Source organism: Sorex araneus, chromosome 6 (assembly GCF_027595985.1).
Source record: "Sorex araneus isolate mSorAra2 chromosome 6, mSorAra2.pri, whole genome shotgun sequence".
Taxonomy (NCBI): domain Eukaryota; kingdom Metazoa; phylum Chordata; class Mammalia; order Eulipotyphla; family Soricidae; genus Sorex; species Sorex araneus.
Window position 1 is genome coordinate 128,296,541 of NC_073307.1, and position 16,769 is coordinate 128,313,309.

Here is a 16,769-nt window from a genome sequence, read left to right on the forward strand (position 1 = left end):
TCTTTTGTCTTTATTGGATTTTTTTTACTTTGAAAAACTGTTGCCTTTCAGTGTAGAAAACTGAACTTTTAATGTACCCTGTAGCATGCTGTTCTCCGCACCTCCCCATCTATCACTTATTATGCACAGTTAATTCTCCTTCTTCCACGGTAATTTTAGCATTTTTAGTGAAAGTAATAATCATGAAGCTAGAAAAATAGGACATAGGGTAGGGCATTTGCCTTGTGTGTAGCCAGCACAGTTCAGTCCCCAATTCTGCATATGGTTCCCCTGGCCCCACCAGGAGTGATCCTTCAGCTCAGAGCTAGGAATCAACCCACGAGGTGTGACCATCAAACCAAAACAGTAATAATAATATAGTAAAAAGTATGCACATATTATCACTTTTGTATAAATCTTTTTATATCCAATCCTGGATAGCATTATGTTCTCTTATTTGATGTGTATATTTTTGTTAAGCTAACTTAACACTTAGCACTTCTGCTGTTAAGCACTATTTTAAAAAAGTTATTTATGTTTTATTAAATCACCATGAGATACAGTTCAAAGTTGTTCATAATTGGGTTTCAGCCATAGAGTGTTCCAACACCCATCCTTTTCCTTATAAAATTAATTTGTACATTTCCCACCACCAATGTCCCCAATTTCCTTTCTGCCACCCTCCACCTCCACAGCTCTATAGCAAGCACCTTTCTTCTCTCTCTCTCTCTCTCTCTCTCTCTCTCTCTCTCTCTCTCTCTCTCTCTCTCTCTCTCTCTTCTCTCTCTCCCCCACTTTGAGGCATTATGGTTTGCATAACAGATACTGAATGATTATCATGTTTGCTCCTCTACCTGCTTTCAGCATGCAGTTCTTATTCAGAGTGATCATTTCCCACTATCACTGTTGTAGTGATCCCTTCTCTGTTCTAACTGCCCTTTCCTCTCACTACTTCAGGCAAGCTTCCAACTGTGGACCAGTCCTCCTGACCCTTGTTTCTACTGTCCTTGGGTATTAGTCCCATACTATGTTTTTTAGCTCTCATAGATGAATGAAGTCTCTCCCTTTCCTTCTGACTGATTTCTCTGGGCATGATATTCTCCATGTTCATCCATTTATAAGCAAATTCCATGACTTCATTTTCCCGGTGGCTTCATAGTATTCCATTGTGTATATGTATCATAGTTTATTTATCCAGTCATCAGTTCTCGGGCACTTGGGCTGTTTTCAGATTCTGGCCATTGAATAGTACTTCAATGAACATAGAAGGGCAGATGATTTTTCTGCTATGTGTTTCTGGGCTTTCAGGTAAATTCCCAAAAGTGATATTGATGGGTCATATAAGAGCTCAATTTCTAGTTTTCTGAGGGATTTCCACCTTGTTTTCCAAAAAGGCTGGACCAGTCATCATTCCCACCAACAATGAATGTGAGTCCCTTGCTCCCTGCATCCAAGCCAGCACTGGTTGTCTTATTGTTCATGTTCTTTTTGATGTGTGCCAGTCTCTGCGGTATGAGACGATATCTCAGTGATTAAGCATTTCTGTTTAATGTTCTACATACTTCTCCCAATTTATCCTAAACTTTCTGCCACAACTTTAAGTTTTCTCAAAATCTATTTAAAAAACTGTTCTGACCATTTTATTCTCTCCTTCAAGTCATTCTCACATCCCACTGCCTACACACCCAATTAGGTTTCCCTGTCTAGACTATAATCAGCTGCATCTACACTTCCTTCACCACCACTCTTATTTTCTGTAACATTTATTTCTCAGAAATATCCTACTTGTTGTATTTTTTTTCTTTTTTCTTTGTTTGTTTGAGTCTTAGTTTGCTACATGAGAAGTAAGTATCTTGAGACTTTGCTTTTGTTCTAGTTTTAGACTGGATAACTGGTCACCAGTTTGAGTGATGCCATTTTTATTATAAACCTTTTTGAGAAGCAATCTTTCATTGTTTGCAAACTCACCAGATACAGGATTACTTGTCTTTATTTTTATTTTTTATTTTTTTGCCTTTTTGGTCACGCCTAGCGATGCACAGGGGTTACTCCTGGCTCTGCACTCAGGAATTACTCCTACTGGTGCTCAGGAGACCATATAGGATGCTGTCAATCGAACCCGGGTCGACCGAGTGTGAGGCAAACACCCTACCTGCTGTGCTATATTGCTTTAGCACCTACTTGTCATTCTTTGTTATCACAGCTTATGACAACAGAGTTTCTATTTTGTAGAAAAAATAAATAAGATAGTTTAGAGATAGCTCAGCAGTAGGGCGTTTGGCTTGCATATGGCTGACCCGGGTTAGGTTCCTCTTCCCCTCTCAGAGAGCCCAGCAAGCTACCAAGAGTATCTCGCCTGCACGGCAGAGCCTGGCAAGCTACCCGTGGCATATTCCATATGGCAAAAACAGTAACAACAAGTCTCACAATGGAGATGTTACTGGTGCCTGCTCGAGCAAATTGATGAGCAACGGGATGACAGTGATACAGTGATACAGGTGAAACTTGGTTAACTCGGGAACCATGGCATAAGACTAAGACGGCCGTGATAGTACAGGGGAACACAACAAGGCCACAGGCTGGAATGGGACATAGTCAGAAAAGGTATTGTTATATACAATATTATATAATGTGTAATTTGGGGCTGTGCTGAATTTTATCACGAATGAAATCCCATTAATCATCGATTTCTTGAGCAGGCTCAGTAGCCTCTCCAATCTTCCTTTCTTAGAAGTCTCTCTTGACTCTGCCCTCCCAATGATGTGGCACTGGAGGCTCTTTCAGGTCAGGGGAATGGGATCCAGCTTGTTACTGGCTTTAGCATATGAATACACCACGGGAAGCTTGCAAGGCTGTCCCATGTGGGCAGGAAACTCTCAGAAGCTTGCCAGTTTCTCCCAGAGGGAGAAGTAGGCTGCAAGATATTGCTTCTGGGAGCTTGCTTTTAAGTCTCTGGATGTTGGCCATTGATGGAATTACACACACCTGGGTTCCTCTGCTGATTTTTATAATTTACAAATATACAATTTTTTCATTCACAAACTATGTGGAAGTAAACAATGAAAATAAATCTGTGCATAGATGTCAGCTTTCCAGACTCTCATACTGCTAAACAACAACCAGTTACTCTTTTGGATGCTCCATGGGCCGTCTGTCTGACAGCCACCCCCCACTGGACTTGGAATTCCCCAGCATTGGTTTTCTGCTCAGTCTGTGATTATAATCATGCATACACTTTGCTTATCATTTACTTAAGTCATATCTCACCTACTTTTCTGCTTTCTTGAATTCTTCAGTCATATTGAAATATCTATTAGGTTTATATATATTTCCTAACATTTGTTTGTATATCAGCTGGGAGCTAAAGGCTGTGATACATATTTCTATTACCATCCATCTCTTGTTTTATTTTGTTTTCAAAATTCCAAGACTATTCAGTGTGACTGTTAACAAGATACTTGGAAGTTATATTGTCTAAATTTCTAATTTTATGGATGACAGAACTGATTATGAAAAAGGGAAGAGTCCTTTCTAAAGTTAGTAGGATGTTTAGTATGATGCTGAGATAAGAAATCAGCTTGTTCAATGCATGTACCTCTCTTTCCTCTTTACTATTTAATTTCAGTTTGTTAACAAAATGCTAATTTTTCAAATAATCTTTTGGACAGTTTAAGTCCCAATAATCCATGTAGACAATGCAGTTTGGACGACGCGGTGAAAGAATGATCCAGTATTTCTGGTTACCTGTAAATTACAATGGCAGAAAATCCTGCAGTATATAAATAGCAGGTATCATATTTTCATAGCTGTGGTAAAAATCTAAAACCTATCTTAGGAGCTCTTACTTCAAATTAATATTTTACAAACAAAATTGAGACAAAAGAGACACAGTACATCATAGAACGCAAAATGACTGAGCATGAACTTGATTATATTCATACTTCTAGTCCTGTATTCATTTTTCTTGTCATTCACCTTATCCATTACCTTATGTTACTTTCAGAATATCCTCGAACTGAATCTGAATGGGAAAATAGCTTTGCCCTGAAGATGTTCCTTTTCCAGTTTGTCAATTTAAATAGTTCTATCTTCTATATTGCTTTCTTTCTGGGAAGGTAAGTCAATTTTATACACATTATTTTTTCACATTGAAAAATATTGTCAACATTTTAGTGATAATTTGTTAACAGAGAGACAAATTCTTATCTCCTGACTAGGTAAGCTGTGCTAATTGGTTCTCACATGTGTTTTTAATCAGAACGTGTTTTACAGGTTCAGTCCTTACTTCAGTACAGTAACTTACAAATGCCACTATCAACGGTAGCTGGCATTAGAAAATTAATAAAATTTATATTGTATATCAAGAGAGATAGTACTGTAGGTGAGGCACTTAACCTTATATAAGACAGAACAGTATTTGATCCCTGGCATCATATATAGTCCCTTGAGCATAGCCAGGACTCAGAGCTAGGTCCGAATCCTGCTCCCTCGCCCCCCAAAATGTATCCTATGCTTGGATTCAAAAAATAAATAACTACTCAATAATAAGTTATAGTTTCGTTAAATAAGTACTGTAGCACTGTCCTCCCGTTGTCCATCGATTTGCTCGAGCAGGCACCAGTAATGTCTCCATTGTGAGACTTGTTACTGTTTTTGGCATATCGAATACGCCACGGGGAGCTTGCCAGACTCTGCCATGCTGGTGGGATACTCTCGATAGCTTGCTGGGAGGGATGGAGGAATCAAACCCAGGTCAGCCACATGCAAGGTAAATACCCTCCCCACTGTGCTGTCACTCCAGTCAGTATAGCAAAAGTAAGAAAAAAAAAAGAATGAGATGATCTATAAGCAAACAAAATACATTTATAATTAGAAGAATGTAAATATAATATTTCCAGAGAAGAGTGATTTCTGAACAATATGCATTATTTGTTAAACAAGAAAAATATATTTTGTGTAACCCTGGGTTACAATTTCTTAGAATAGAAATCTTTTCCTCATCATAATAAGTTTGTCTTATTGTTCCTACAAAATATGAAGAAAGGAGTATATTAAAGTAATGGTTCTCATTTGCCATCTGTTTCATTCCAGCAAGTGCCATGGAAACCTACAGAAAAACTAGAAACATTTTAAACTCAATAATTAACGGTATTATAAAAATATTCATTACTAGGTTAACACAAACTTAACACTCCACAGGTAAAAGTGGAAAACTTAGATTGGTTTGTATATTTGTACTTTCTATGAATATTGACTTCATACTTCACCTTCCCTTTTAACCCATCCATCATTTGGAGACAAGTTGTACTGGTAAACCTTGATGTGTCTACCCACACAGGCACTTGTTGTGATGCATTAGTAAATGTTCTTCGGTCAACCCTACAGCTAATGAATTAAAATGGCTTTTTACAGATTTGTAGGCCATCCAGGAAATTACAATAAACTTTTTAACCGCTGGAGACTGGAGGAAGTAAGTAACTTTGTAAAAGTGGGCATGGAGATTGTCGTGATATGAATCAACAACTGTGGGAGGAAGCAGGGTGGAAGAGAGTGAGAGAGATAGGTACAAGGAATTCTGACTCTATCGAAGAAACATTTTTGGAAAAGAAGACTTTCTATGGATTCAGAAAGTAAAGAGCTACAGGTCTTAGAGAATCAACTTAAAGACTAATCGCTAGATCCCTGCCTCATCTCTCTTTAATTCTGTACCATAATTGTGTTTCCCACTTACAAGCCCAGGAATTTAAGTCCAGGAATGTTCCTCCACTGGAGTATTATTATTTATTTTACATATTTTCAAAAGCTTAAGTAACTTAGGTTTCCCTTTAAGCAGGAAACGTGTAGACCCTAAAATATTTCACTTGAAATATCAATCGCTAAATATTTAGCCACATCTAACAGGGCTCATATTTATTTGATTTGTAATATTCACCTAATGGAATAAAAAAATCCAAGAATGGTGTTGCCAGATCGCAGGGTTAGGATATTCAATGTTTTTCATTAGACTGACAAACTTCCCTTCAAATATTAGATGTTCACGCTATAAAGTTGATGGTTTCCTAGACTTTCATCAATAGAACATATTCTTTTTTTCACCAAATGTAATAGTGAAAAGAATTTTTTTTAAGTTCCTTTGATTTTAACTTAAAAGAAAATGTTTGTCAGGTTTGTTTGGCAATTTTTTGCTTTTGTGTGTTTCTCTCCTATCCATTCTCAGTAGACTTTTTATTACAAATTAGTTTATAGGCTAATAAAACTACGTTCTAATCTTTTCAATTTATAACATGTTTGTAGCCTGCATTTTTATTGTAGCTGCCTTATATTTATATTGAACATGTGAAAAACGCTAGCATTCTTAGTCAAAATATCACTGTTAATAGAATGGGAGATTTGTATTTCCCACGCAAAAAAAAAATTCTACATTCTGGAAATTATAAAGTCCAAATTATTACATGTTTTGGGTCCATGAGAAGTTCTTTTTCATATAAATAGCAATGAAGACATAGTTTTTCGTGTGAGCCACAGATTTGTCTCGTAATTTATTTTTCTTTGAGACAACTAATAATACAGTTTTATCATATTAACCATTTTGAAATTGTGTTTATTTCTACAGTCTACTTAGTCTCATAAGTCAGATTTTTTCTTTCACTAAACTTTTTAAATTATTCTGATATAAACTCCAACTTAATAAATGGTGGCATTCGTAGGGGGTCCGTGCTTTAGTAAGAAACAAAGAAACTTCCTTGAAAAGAAAATGAGGAAAAATATTTTTAGACTGTCTAAAAATTCCTGAAATTCAAAGGAGACTTTGGTTCTGTTATCTTCCCGGTCTTCTAGATATTTATTGTAAGATACATTGAGAAAGCCTAACTCTTCCCCCAAAACATAGGCTTCACCACTGTTTTATAGAATGGGCAATACCACCATACCACCTTCTGGGGACATTGGAAAGAAAGACATGTCAGTAGCAGGGTTTGGGACAATTAAGGTTTAAATTTTGTTCTTTTTTTTTTAGGGGGGTTTGTCACACCAGCCATGAACAGGGGTTAGTCCTGGCTCTGCACTTAGGAATTACTCCTGGCGGTGCTCAGGGGACTATATGGGATGCTGGGAATCCAACCCGGGTTGGCTGCTTGCAAGGCAAACACCCTATCTGCTATGCTATCACTCCAGTCCCAAATTTTATTCTCTTAAAGAAGATAGATGTCCAGGTGGATACTGTGTGAATTTTTCTCTAAAAGAGGTGTTACAGACCAATTAAGTTTGGTAATACCTGCTTTATGTCATAGGCAATGAGATTCAAAAGTTAATTTGGCTACTTATTGTTCACCCTTAGTTTAACCTCTCTGGACATCTGCCATCTCATCATCAAACTGGCACCTGGTAATACATAGATTTTTATAGATAGTTTGCAGAACACAGTTATTCTAATTCCTGCACTGTAACAAGAGCTCTATAAATTGCAGTTGATACTTTCAATACTCTGTCTTCACAGCCACAGGGTATTATTACTCTGTTGGTCAAATATAAAGGTTTTACACAATCTCATATCTCTGGGAAGTTCCAAAATCAAACTGACCAATTTTCTTTTAGAGCCCAGGATTGACTCTATATGAAAGGGGGTGTTTCATTTAGCCAGTTTGGTTCAATGCTTATATTTCTCCAGGAGAGTTCAATTATAATTTGTAAGAGTAGTGCTTGCCTACAAGGCAGTACAGTAAGTTTATCATTATGTTCATGCCTTTTCTAGGAATTGCTACCAAAGTAATTTTGTTTAGTTGGATATTCTTACTTTTAATTGTGAAATAACAGGACATTATGATCCCTCTTTGAAAAGTCCAAGGTAACAAGTATAATAGTGGCATCAATAAAAAGTTAGTCACCATACTAGAAATTTCCCGTAACATATAATGACATAGATAGTGATAGCAATTTTTAAATGTATTTTTGAAAAATGTACTAGGATGGAAGGTTTTAAAGTATGCACAAATTTAAGATAACCACTGTAAAAATAACTATAAACATTTATTGGCACATTATGGTGTGTACAAATGAAGGAATATCTTTCCTTGTCACTATTAAAATAGTCCTGAAGAAAATTACATAACTTATTAGGAATGTGAGTGGGTGGTAGAGCACATGCCTTGTTTATTCGAAGCCTGGCTTAGGCCCCAGCACCCTAAAAAATAAAAATAGAAAACAAAGAAAGTCAAAAACAAACCATAACTTTTATGTGTAAGCAGTAGTCTTGTTCTTGTTCTGGTAGTTTGCATTCTAATTATACTCCACCCCGATACATGATCTGAATTGGAATAATCTGTTTCCTTTGTAAGTATGTGATATAAAAAAAATTAGCTCTCTTCACAGTAGAAACATAGCTCAATGGACTGCAAATACATGCTTTGCATGTAGAAAACTGAGTCCTGTCCCCAGAATTGCCAGGAGCTTCCTTCAAATGCTGAGTGATGGGAGCTCATCAGCCAGCACTGTGATCTCCCTCACCCCCCCAAAAAAAAGAAACAAATAAATGGAAAGCAAAGAGAACAACTATCTCTCAGTCATGTTCCAGTCAGGTGGATTTAGTGAAACTGCTCATGTCAAATCTCTGTACAAATAATGGTAGCCATTATAAAGAAACAAAGAGGTATTTCCTTTTATTTAGAACTTTTGTGAATGTGCTCTACTAGATTTTCTTCATATGATGCTATATACTCTTACACATAAATATTTTATGGCTATCTATATACAAAATTGCAGTTAATATTTAATGAGTGCTTCTTGTATGCTAACAGATTCCAACAATTGTTAAAAACTTCTCTATATATACTAATCCTCAGAGAATCTCTATAAATATTTTTTTCAGATTTAAAACCCCCTAGATTTAAGGAATGCATATAGGATTCCTACAGTCATAGAACCAAACTTGCAATTAATGAAGTCATTAATCTGGTATTAGTTTGATCCAGACAGTCTAGAAGCACAGGTTTTCTGGCCAGTATTAAGCTGATATATAGACACAATGGAAAATGTAGGGAAATTTTATTTTGATAAGAGTTGTGAATGATCAATGGATAATACATGTAAATTCGATAGTAATGCAATATAATAGGATAAATAAGTGAAATGAACATGACTGGGTATTAAAGTATGAAAACCCTATCTGCCAGTTCCAATACCCATCTCACCAGATCATCAGAAGAAGCAAATATGAAAAAATGCAATTGTCTCTCTGCTATCCAAGAAGGATTAGCTCCAGAAAACCCACCTTTCATACCCAATTCTGAGGATGCTCTAGTCCCTTATCTACAATGAGGTAGTATCTGTATATAATCTATGCACACACTCTCATGCATTTTTCCACATCTCTAAATTTTATAATATTACTATTATGTGCATGCCAGTAAATAATGGTTGACTATATTTTAAGATATGATAAGAAAAATATCTGATATTTAATAGACACAGCCATCATAGACCTAACTGCACAGTTTTTAATTTTGATCTATGGATGATTGAGTATTAAGATGCAGAACTCAACTTATAAAGGGATGACAGTGTGTCAGAACTGCCAATATTTAAATTGTCTGTGATTATATGAGTTTGAATGATTTGGGAGCAATGAAAATCTGAGCTTCCTGCCACCTAACCATGCCGTGATATTCATGAGTTCCTTTTTACAAATGAATTGAAAAGTTTTTAGGGACTGGATTTAGCTCAGGGGAATTATTACATATGGAAGACACCTATGATTGTCTTCTTTTTCCTTCCCACCTAATAATATTCTTGTGGTTAATAAGCCCTTCAAAGACCACAAACACAGTTGGTAAATACAGTCCATCTTAAACATTGCATGTGAGAGCAATGGGTGAAAGTGTGGAGAACAAAGCTTTTGTTTTCATGCAAGTCATTATCACAAGTCCTTGGAGAAGTTGATTTGCCTCCTGAGTCTCTGCAAAATGTTCCAGTTGTGATCAGTGATCTGCTCTATTTCCTCAAAATTGCTCTTCCTGAACTGTGATCCAGAGCTGTGACCTATGAACTGTGCTATGATCTGTGATCTATGATCTGCTTGTGTTTTCTGGAATTACTCTGCCTGAGATATTCCACCAACTCATTTATAGCATATGTGTGGAGAGTTCAGGAGTTATAAAATGTATCCAAAAAGAAGAGGTCATGCTTGGGTGGGAGAATTAAGACCCTTCCATAAGGTAATCACAGCTAAAATATTCTCTGAACTCAGATTATCCAGTTTTAAGTTACTGGACTAGAAAATAAAAACAGCAGGTTCATGTGTCCTAATTAATTGTTCCCATTGAAATCCCCCTGATATCTATTTGATAAAAATAGAAGCTGTGGACCAAAGCTTGTAGAAATTACCATTTTTATGAGCAGGACATGAACCTATTTCAAAAGAAACAGTCCCACGCTTTCCTTCCCAAGTATCTTCCTTAGTACAAAGTACTCAAAAGCAGCACGTTGATTGATTTTTTTGTAATGATTACATTTGGGGGTGGCTTCTAAAGATAACTTTTGTTTAAAGTCTTAAAAGAGAGCAAAATGGCACAGAAAAGGTAAAATCAGGAATTTGTTGAGAAACGTGTGTGATGTGCTCTTATCACTTACCATTAGTTTGGATGTATAATCATTCTTTCCAAAACCTACTGAGAGTGGTGTAGATTTATAAAATCACTCCTAAAACAATTAACAAAAATGACCAGTAATTATCGATTAGAAAACCCTAGAAAACACTGCCTAACTGTATAGTATACAATGAACAAACATTACTGGTGGTAGTACATCGCCTTTGAGTGGATGGGATTAAAATTCCTCTTCCCTCTGTGATGTTTCCATATTTTAATTATTTTCCTCTTCTAAAATTAAAAGAAAAATATGAAATACTCATCGCAAGGGAGATCTCACAGCGTATGTGTCCACACAGTGATTCAAAAACTGTCGGGGATATGAAAAACTTTTCTTCCCAAGCAGAGAAGACAGTGGATATATATAAGTGCAATAGAGAGATGGGTCCTGGTGTAGCCAAAAGATATGAATTGAGAAATTAGGGATAGCTACAAACTTGGGGATAAATACAAAATTTGTATCTTGGTTGATTCTACTATACCCAGGTGATTTGTTAGTTTTGACAAGTGTACCTTGGTATAATAAAAGACAATGGAGGAATTTGGGTAAGGAGGACGTGGGCACTATCTTCCCTATCTTTGTATATTTACAAATTTTCTACAAATCTTGTCATACTGAAACAAATATGTTATTTTAAAATATTTCAATATAAACATTTTTATAAAGTTTAATACTTTCTACCACCAAATTGGTAATAATTTTGTAGTATTCCATAGCATTCAATATGTGTGAACATATTTAACACAGAGCTTAGCAGAAAATAAAAATTTCCTAATTATTATATCTGTTGTTATTCCTACTCTAAGTTTCATCAATACTCCCATATAATTGCTCAAAGCTTTCCTAGATCTTATTTCTATTCTCTAAACCCATATTTTTATCTAGAGTTTTATGCATCAAGATAGTGGTCTGTCTATAGCTTATGGTGCACAACTTGAATGTGGGGATATCAAAATCAAGTAGAAAGAGCAAGATCATTCCTGCTCTCATCGTTCTGTTTCAGTGTCACCCTAGTGGCTGTTTGATAGACCTCTGCCTCCAGATGGGAGTCATCATGTTTTTGAAGCAAATTTGGAACAACTTCATGGAACTGGGATACCCGTGAGCACTTTATCTTTTAACCTTCCTATGGGTAACTACAAGAAGAAAGATAAAGATGGTGTGAATAGTTAACTTGGATTTTACAAGCAAACAGAAGAGTGTTCAACTCCCATGTTGGTCCTCACTAAATGTTTCACCATTTATGTTTCTGATAGTTCTGCATCTGTTTTTGCGTCCTCATCCCCTGCTCCCAGCTTTTCTGAGCCTGATTTCTGCATCTCTAACAAGGGATCATCACATCTATCTAGCTCAGCAATAGTTGTGAAGGGCCTAGTGACATTGCTCAAAGAGTTGAAGCTTATACCTTGCATATGGAGCACATACTTTGTCGGTAGAGGACCCTGAGGACAACAGGGAGTAGCATTAATAGGCTACAGCACTGCATTTTCGGCACTGAGCATGGCCAGGTGTAGCCAGATCAAGTATCGGCAGAATGACCCCTGAGTGATTCACCTCCTTTGGGTGATCCTCCTTCAGCAAAAATTTAAAATAATTTTTAAATATCTGTGAAGATGAAAGGAAATAACGGACATAGAGTCACTGATGATTTGTTCAGTGTGTTAAGGTACTTGTTGCATGTATAAATATAACAATGTAAGATTTTGAAGATAAAAGGAACTGTGATGTGGCAGCTACTAGAGGACACAAATTGTTATTGTTTGTTTTCATCCCCTACTCTTAAAGGGAAAAGATAATAAAATAAATGAGGGGGGAAGTTCATATAATTACATTTTAAAAAATCAAACAGAACCAACTATAACATCAAAATAGTGGCATCTTATTTTTGTCCTTTTGGTTAAATTTAATCTTTGAACAGCTTACTAGCAGGACTTTTAACCCCACTTTTAAGTACATAAAATTATAATATTCTTCAAAATATAGCATACATATTATATTTAAAACAATGGTTATTTAATGGTTAGGGATTAATCAAGGGCAAAACATGATATTTTCAAAAATTCTTCACTGCAGGAGAAGGACTGACTTATTTAGTGATATGAGAAACTAAAGTTTTTCGTCAAATTTAGTGGTTTGAGGAACTAAAGTTTTTCATCAAATTATACTGTGATTCTTCCTCCTTGTTTGCCAGCAAATGACATTGGCACATTCCTGAACAAACCTGAGGACTGGAGATATTAACGCTAAAATCTGAAATAGAATATTGTATCAAATTACCGTCTCAGAAGATGGACTAAAAAGTACATAATAATATGGTTCAGCTTCTCTACCTCTTGGACATGAAGTTTAAATTTTATATGACCTTTTAGACATTTCTTTATTTGTAAATTAAGGTTCTTATGAAGATGAAATGAGAGGACCCTGTGGTCTTAAAACTTTCATCAAGAGAAGAACCCTTTGGGGACATTTTTTTTTTTTTACTCATCTTCAATATTCAAGGCAGAGTAAAGCAAATCTTTGTTACATGAAGAGGGAATATTGTATTTCAAAACCCAATTATGAGTAACTTTGTAATTCATGGTGCTTTAATAAAATAAAATTTGGAGGGCGGGAAGAAAATGGATATGAATGCAGGAGTGCAGTCCACATCACACCTCTGCCTATGGTCAGCACACCTTTGAAACACAGAATTAGGAGATTGTAAGTTGAAAAAACTGAGGAAATCAGGTATAAGTTCCTAGCACAGGATTTGATATTCTCTGATGTCCTTCACAAGCACTACTAAGGTGGTGAAGTAGGGCCAGAGAGATAGGACAGCAGGTAAGGCACTTGCTGTGTACCCAACTCACCAGGTTCAATCCAACCTACTACATAAAATCCTCAGAGCCTACCTAACAGAAGAGTGAATCCTGAGTGCAAAGCCAGAGAAAAAAAAGCAAAACATGAACACTGTGGGTTCCTAAACCAAAACGAAGGTAATCATTATGATATTGACAGTGATTTATATTAATATTTTCCAGGAAATTCTGAGTATATCATGTACTTAGAAAGTTTTTCTGTTTGTTTTATTAGTTGGTTTGAGGCCAAACCAGGCGATGCTCAGGAGTTAATCCTGAGTGCATTCAAGGATTGCTCCTGGCAGTGCTTGGGGAACCAAATGGGATGACAGGTTAGAAACCATTTCAGCTTTGTGCAAGGCACATGCTTTACCCACTGTACTATCTCTCAGGCCCTTGAGCAGCCTATTTTTACCATAATTTTTCCTGAGTTCTTAGTCTGGGTTGTGTTTATCTAATAGCAAGGTTATTATTGCAAGGAACATCCTATAGGTGCTTTTTTTCAGCCACCTTACCAAAAGCTGTGTTGAAAAAAAAATTAGCAGGATCAGATCATTAAAACACTGGCTTCTTAGAATTTTTATGCCACATTTCTGTCTTCAAGTAAAATCTTAAGTAGATTTAATAAATAAAAGAAAAAAAATGGACTTGTCTCAATTCCAATTCTCAGCCCACGTTTTATGCTCATTCTACTTTTGAGACGATCCCTGGGGCACTGTCTGAAGTGATGTTCTAGCTGTAGTTGTTTTTCTAATTCCCAGTGAAACTCTAGGCTTACAAGTAGTTACCATTAAGAACTCTTCCCCAAGTCATGTACCTAGAGATGATTTATTTTGTGTTTACTTAATCACTGTGAATTGCAAAGACACATTTATGACTGGGTTTGAGATGTCTGATGTTCTACACCAATCCCATCACCTGTGTCCCTTTCTCTCCACCCACATCACCAGTTTCCCTCCGCATCACCCCCCACTTTCTTCTTTTTCATTTTTTCCGCTTTTAGTCACTGTAGTTTGCATTGTAGTTACTGAGAGGTCATCACGCATATCATTTAACCTGCTTTCAGCACCCAATCCTCATCCAAAGTGACCATGTCCCTCCATCATTTTGGTAGTGGTCCCTTCCCTGACATAACCCCCTACCTGACAGTGGCTAGGTTTCTACTGAAGATCACTTCTCCAGCTCTTTGTTCCTATTGCCTTGGGGCATTCATAATTCCCCTCCTGTGGTCTTTTGACACCCAGCATATATGTGTGAGCTATCTGTGTCCTCCCTCTCTCAAGGCCATTGTTTAAGTGTAATTCTTAAAAAGTCATAACTGAGACTATTCTATATGTATATAGGTATCTTTATGAGTCACATACTTTTAAGACTTACCTGAGATAAAAGAATGCTTTACTTTCCAATTTTGAGAAATAGACATAGTTAATTGTCTGTAAACTATCTTTAACTATAATAGCTGAAGGAAAATGCGAATGCTCAAATCCATCATGATTTACAAATGCCTAGGGCTGAAGCAACTTGATCAAGTCTACAGATAATGTGTTACAGGGTGGAGAACAGTACCTACATCTCTTGTATGGGGTTATATATTTGATGCGGATCACAATTTTCCTTAAGCTCACAGAACACAGGGCTGAATTATGAAGATGAAAGGACTCAAATTTAATCACAGAGGTTCTCATATAAGTTTAGAATTTGTAGAGCTGTGGATGGGAAAGGAATAATATAACTTCTTTTCTGTTGAATAAGTCTCAAGAAGCACCTAAGTGCATTGTGGGAGGAGGAATAATCTCTAGATAAATATGTAGAAGCATTTAGGGTCTGGGACAGTTCCAGATGTCTGGTAGCTGTTCTGTGGGACTAATCTTAGAAATAGAGACCATGCAAACCAATTCCTACTAAGACCTAGAATACCTGGTATTTCTTTTTTCCTTAATGCACTATAAATATTCTACCAGATGCTAAAATTGAAGCCAAAAAACTCTTCGTATGCTCTGTGGTGTAGGTTGATCCAGAATTGGTGGTCACGACATAAAATCAAGCGGGGAGTACAAGATGCCTCTATACCTCAGTGGGAAAATGATTGGAATCTGCAGCCCATGAATATTCACGGACTGATGGATGAATACTTAGAAATGGGTAATTTAAAAAATTAAGTGAAATTTACTCCACAGTTTTGATACTGTTTTTCTACTTCTTGTATATTTTGTTCAATTTTTTTAAAAAAGCATTTCCTTTCTAAACCTAAGCTTTTTAAAATAAGCTTTCACCTTTATTGTCACAGAGCTAGGAGATACTAAAAAGCAGCAAGCTGGAAGGTTGACATATTTTGTCCTCTGACAGACATAATGTCTGATCAAAATGAAAACTTTTCTCACAATACAAAACAATCTACATTTTGAACAACTTTTTAAAAAATTGTTTACTTTTATTTAATTTTTCTAGGGAAATAATTTGATGAATAATTATTATGCAGTTATTAAAAAGATTAAGGTGATATGCTATCTTTATTTTAAGGTGAACAAATATGTTGAAGGAGCAAAATAAAGCTGAAAAAATTCTGATCTTAAAAAAATGTGCCACTTCATTAAAACTATAATTCTTTTTTCACAACAAAACTTTGCAACAAACTCAGAGTGAAAGCTGGCTTCCTTAAGAAGTTTACTTATGTAATATTAATAAAATAAGGATATCTATTCCCCTTGCTAAAATTTTTATATGTTTTATTGACATGTATCTTTTCACTGACCTTCAGTTTTCTCATTTTTTTTACTTTTCCTTTCTGCTACCTGATATAAAAATAGGAAGCAGATAAAATGCTAAATTTTGAGTTCTGGGTTTGAATTTTGTTTTTAATTTGTTTAAAGGTACTACCCTTTTACAAGTTTGTTAACACACATTTGCTGTAGTTTTCTCATATAAAATGAAAAAGAAACACATTGCCCCTTATAAAGATACAGAAAGAATTCAAAATGATTTAGGAAGAACACAGAACATGCACAGAGAAAGTGTTCAATAAGTGATATTGCTTATATTGCTAATGAAATAGAACGTATAAATTATTAATTTGCTAGTGTTCTCCCTTAACAGTTTTGCAGTTTGGTTTTACCACCATCTTTGTTGCGGCTTTTCCTTTGGCGCCCCTTTTGGCTTTGCTAAACAATATCATAGAAATCAGACTGGATGCTTACAAGTTTGTCACCCAGTGGAGGAGACCTCTGCCAGCCCGAGCAACTGACATAGGTAAATTCACATAATTCTACAGCCTAGAAGTGATTTAATTTCATTTAGCAACATGCAGGAACTACT

General features: G+C 36.0%; 1 protein-coding gene across 3 annotated transcripts in view; it reads left to right on the top strand.

Annotated features, from left to right (window-relative positions):
• Nucleotides 1-16,769, top strand: part of ANO3 (anoctamin 3) — a 255,090-nt gene that overhangs the window by 227,470 nt on the left and 10,851 nt on the right. For all 3 annotated transcript variants that reach the window (XM_055141496.1, XM_055141497.1, XM_055141498.1), the window contains 5 exons: nt 3,983-4,094; nt 5,392-5,449; nt 11,624-11,721; nt 15,466-15,599; nt 16,551-16,703. In XM_055141496.1, the coding sequence (XP_054997471.1) occupies nt 3,983-4,094; nt 5,392-5,449; nt 11,624-11,721; nt 15,466-15,599; nt 16,551-16,703 (555 nt within the window). The remainder of the gene's footprint in view (nt 1-3,982; nt 4,095-5,391; nt 5,450-11,623; nt 11,722-15,465; nt 15,600-16,550; nt 16,704-16,769) is intronic.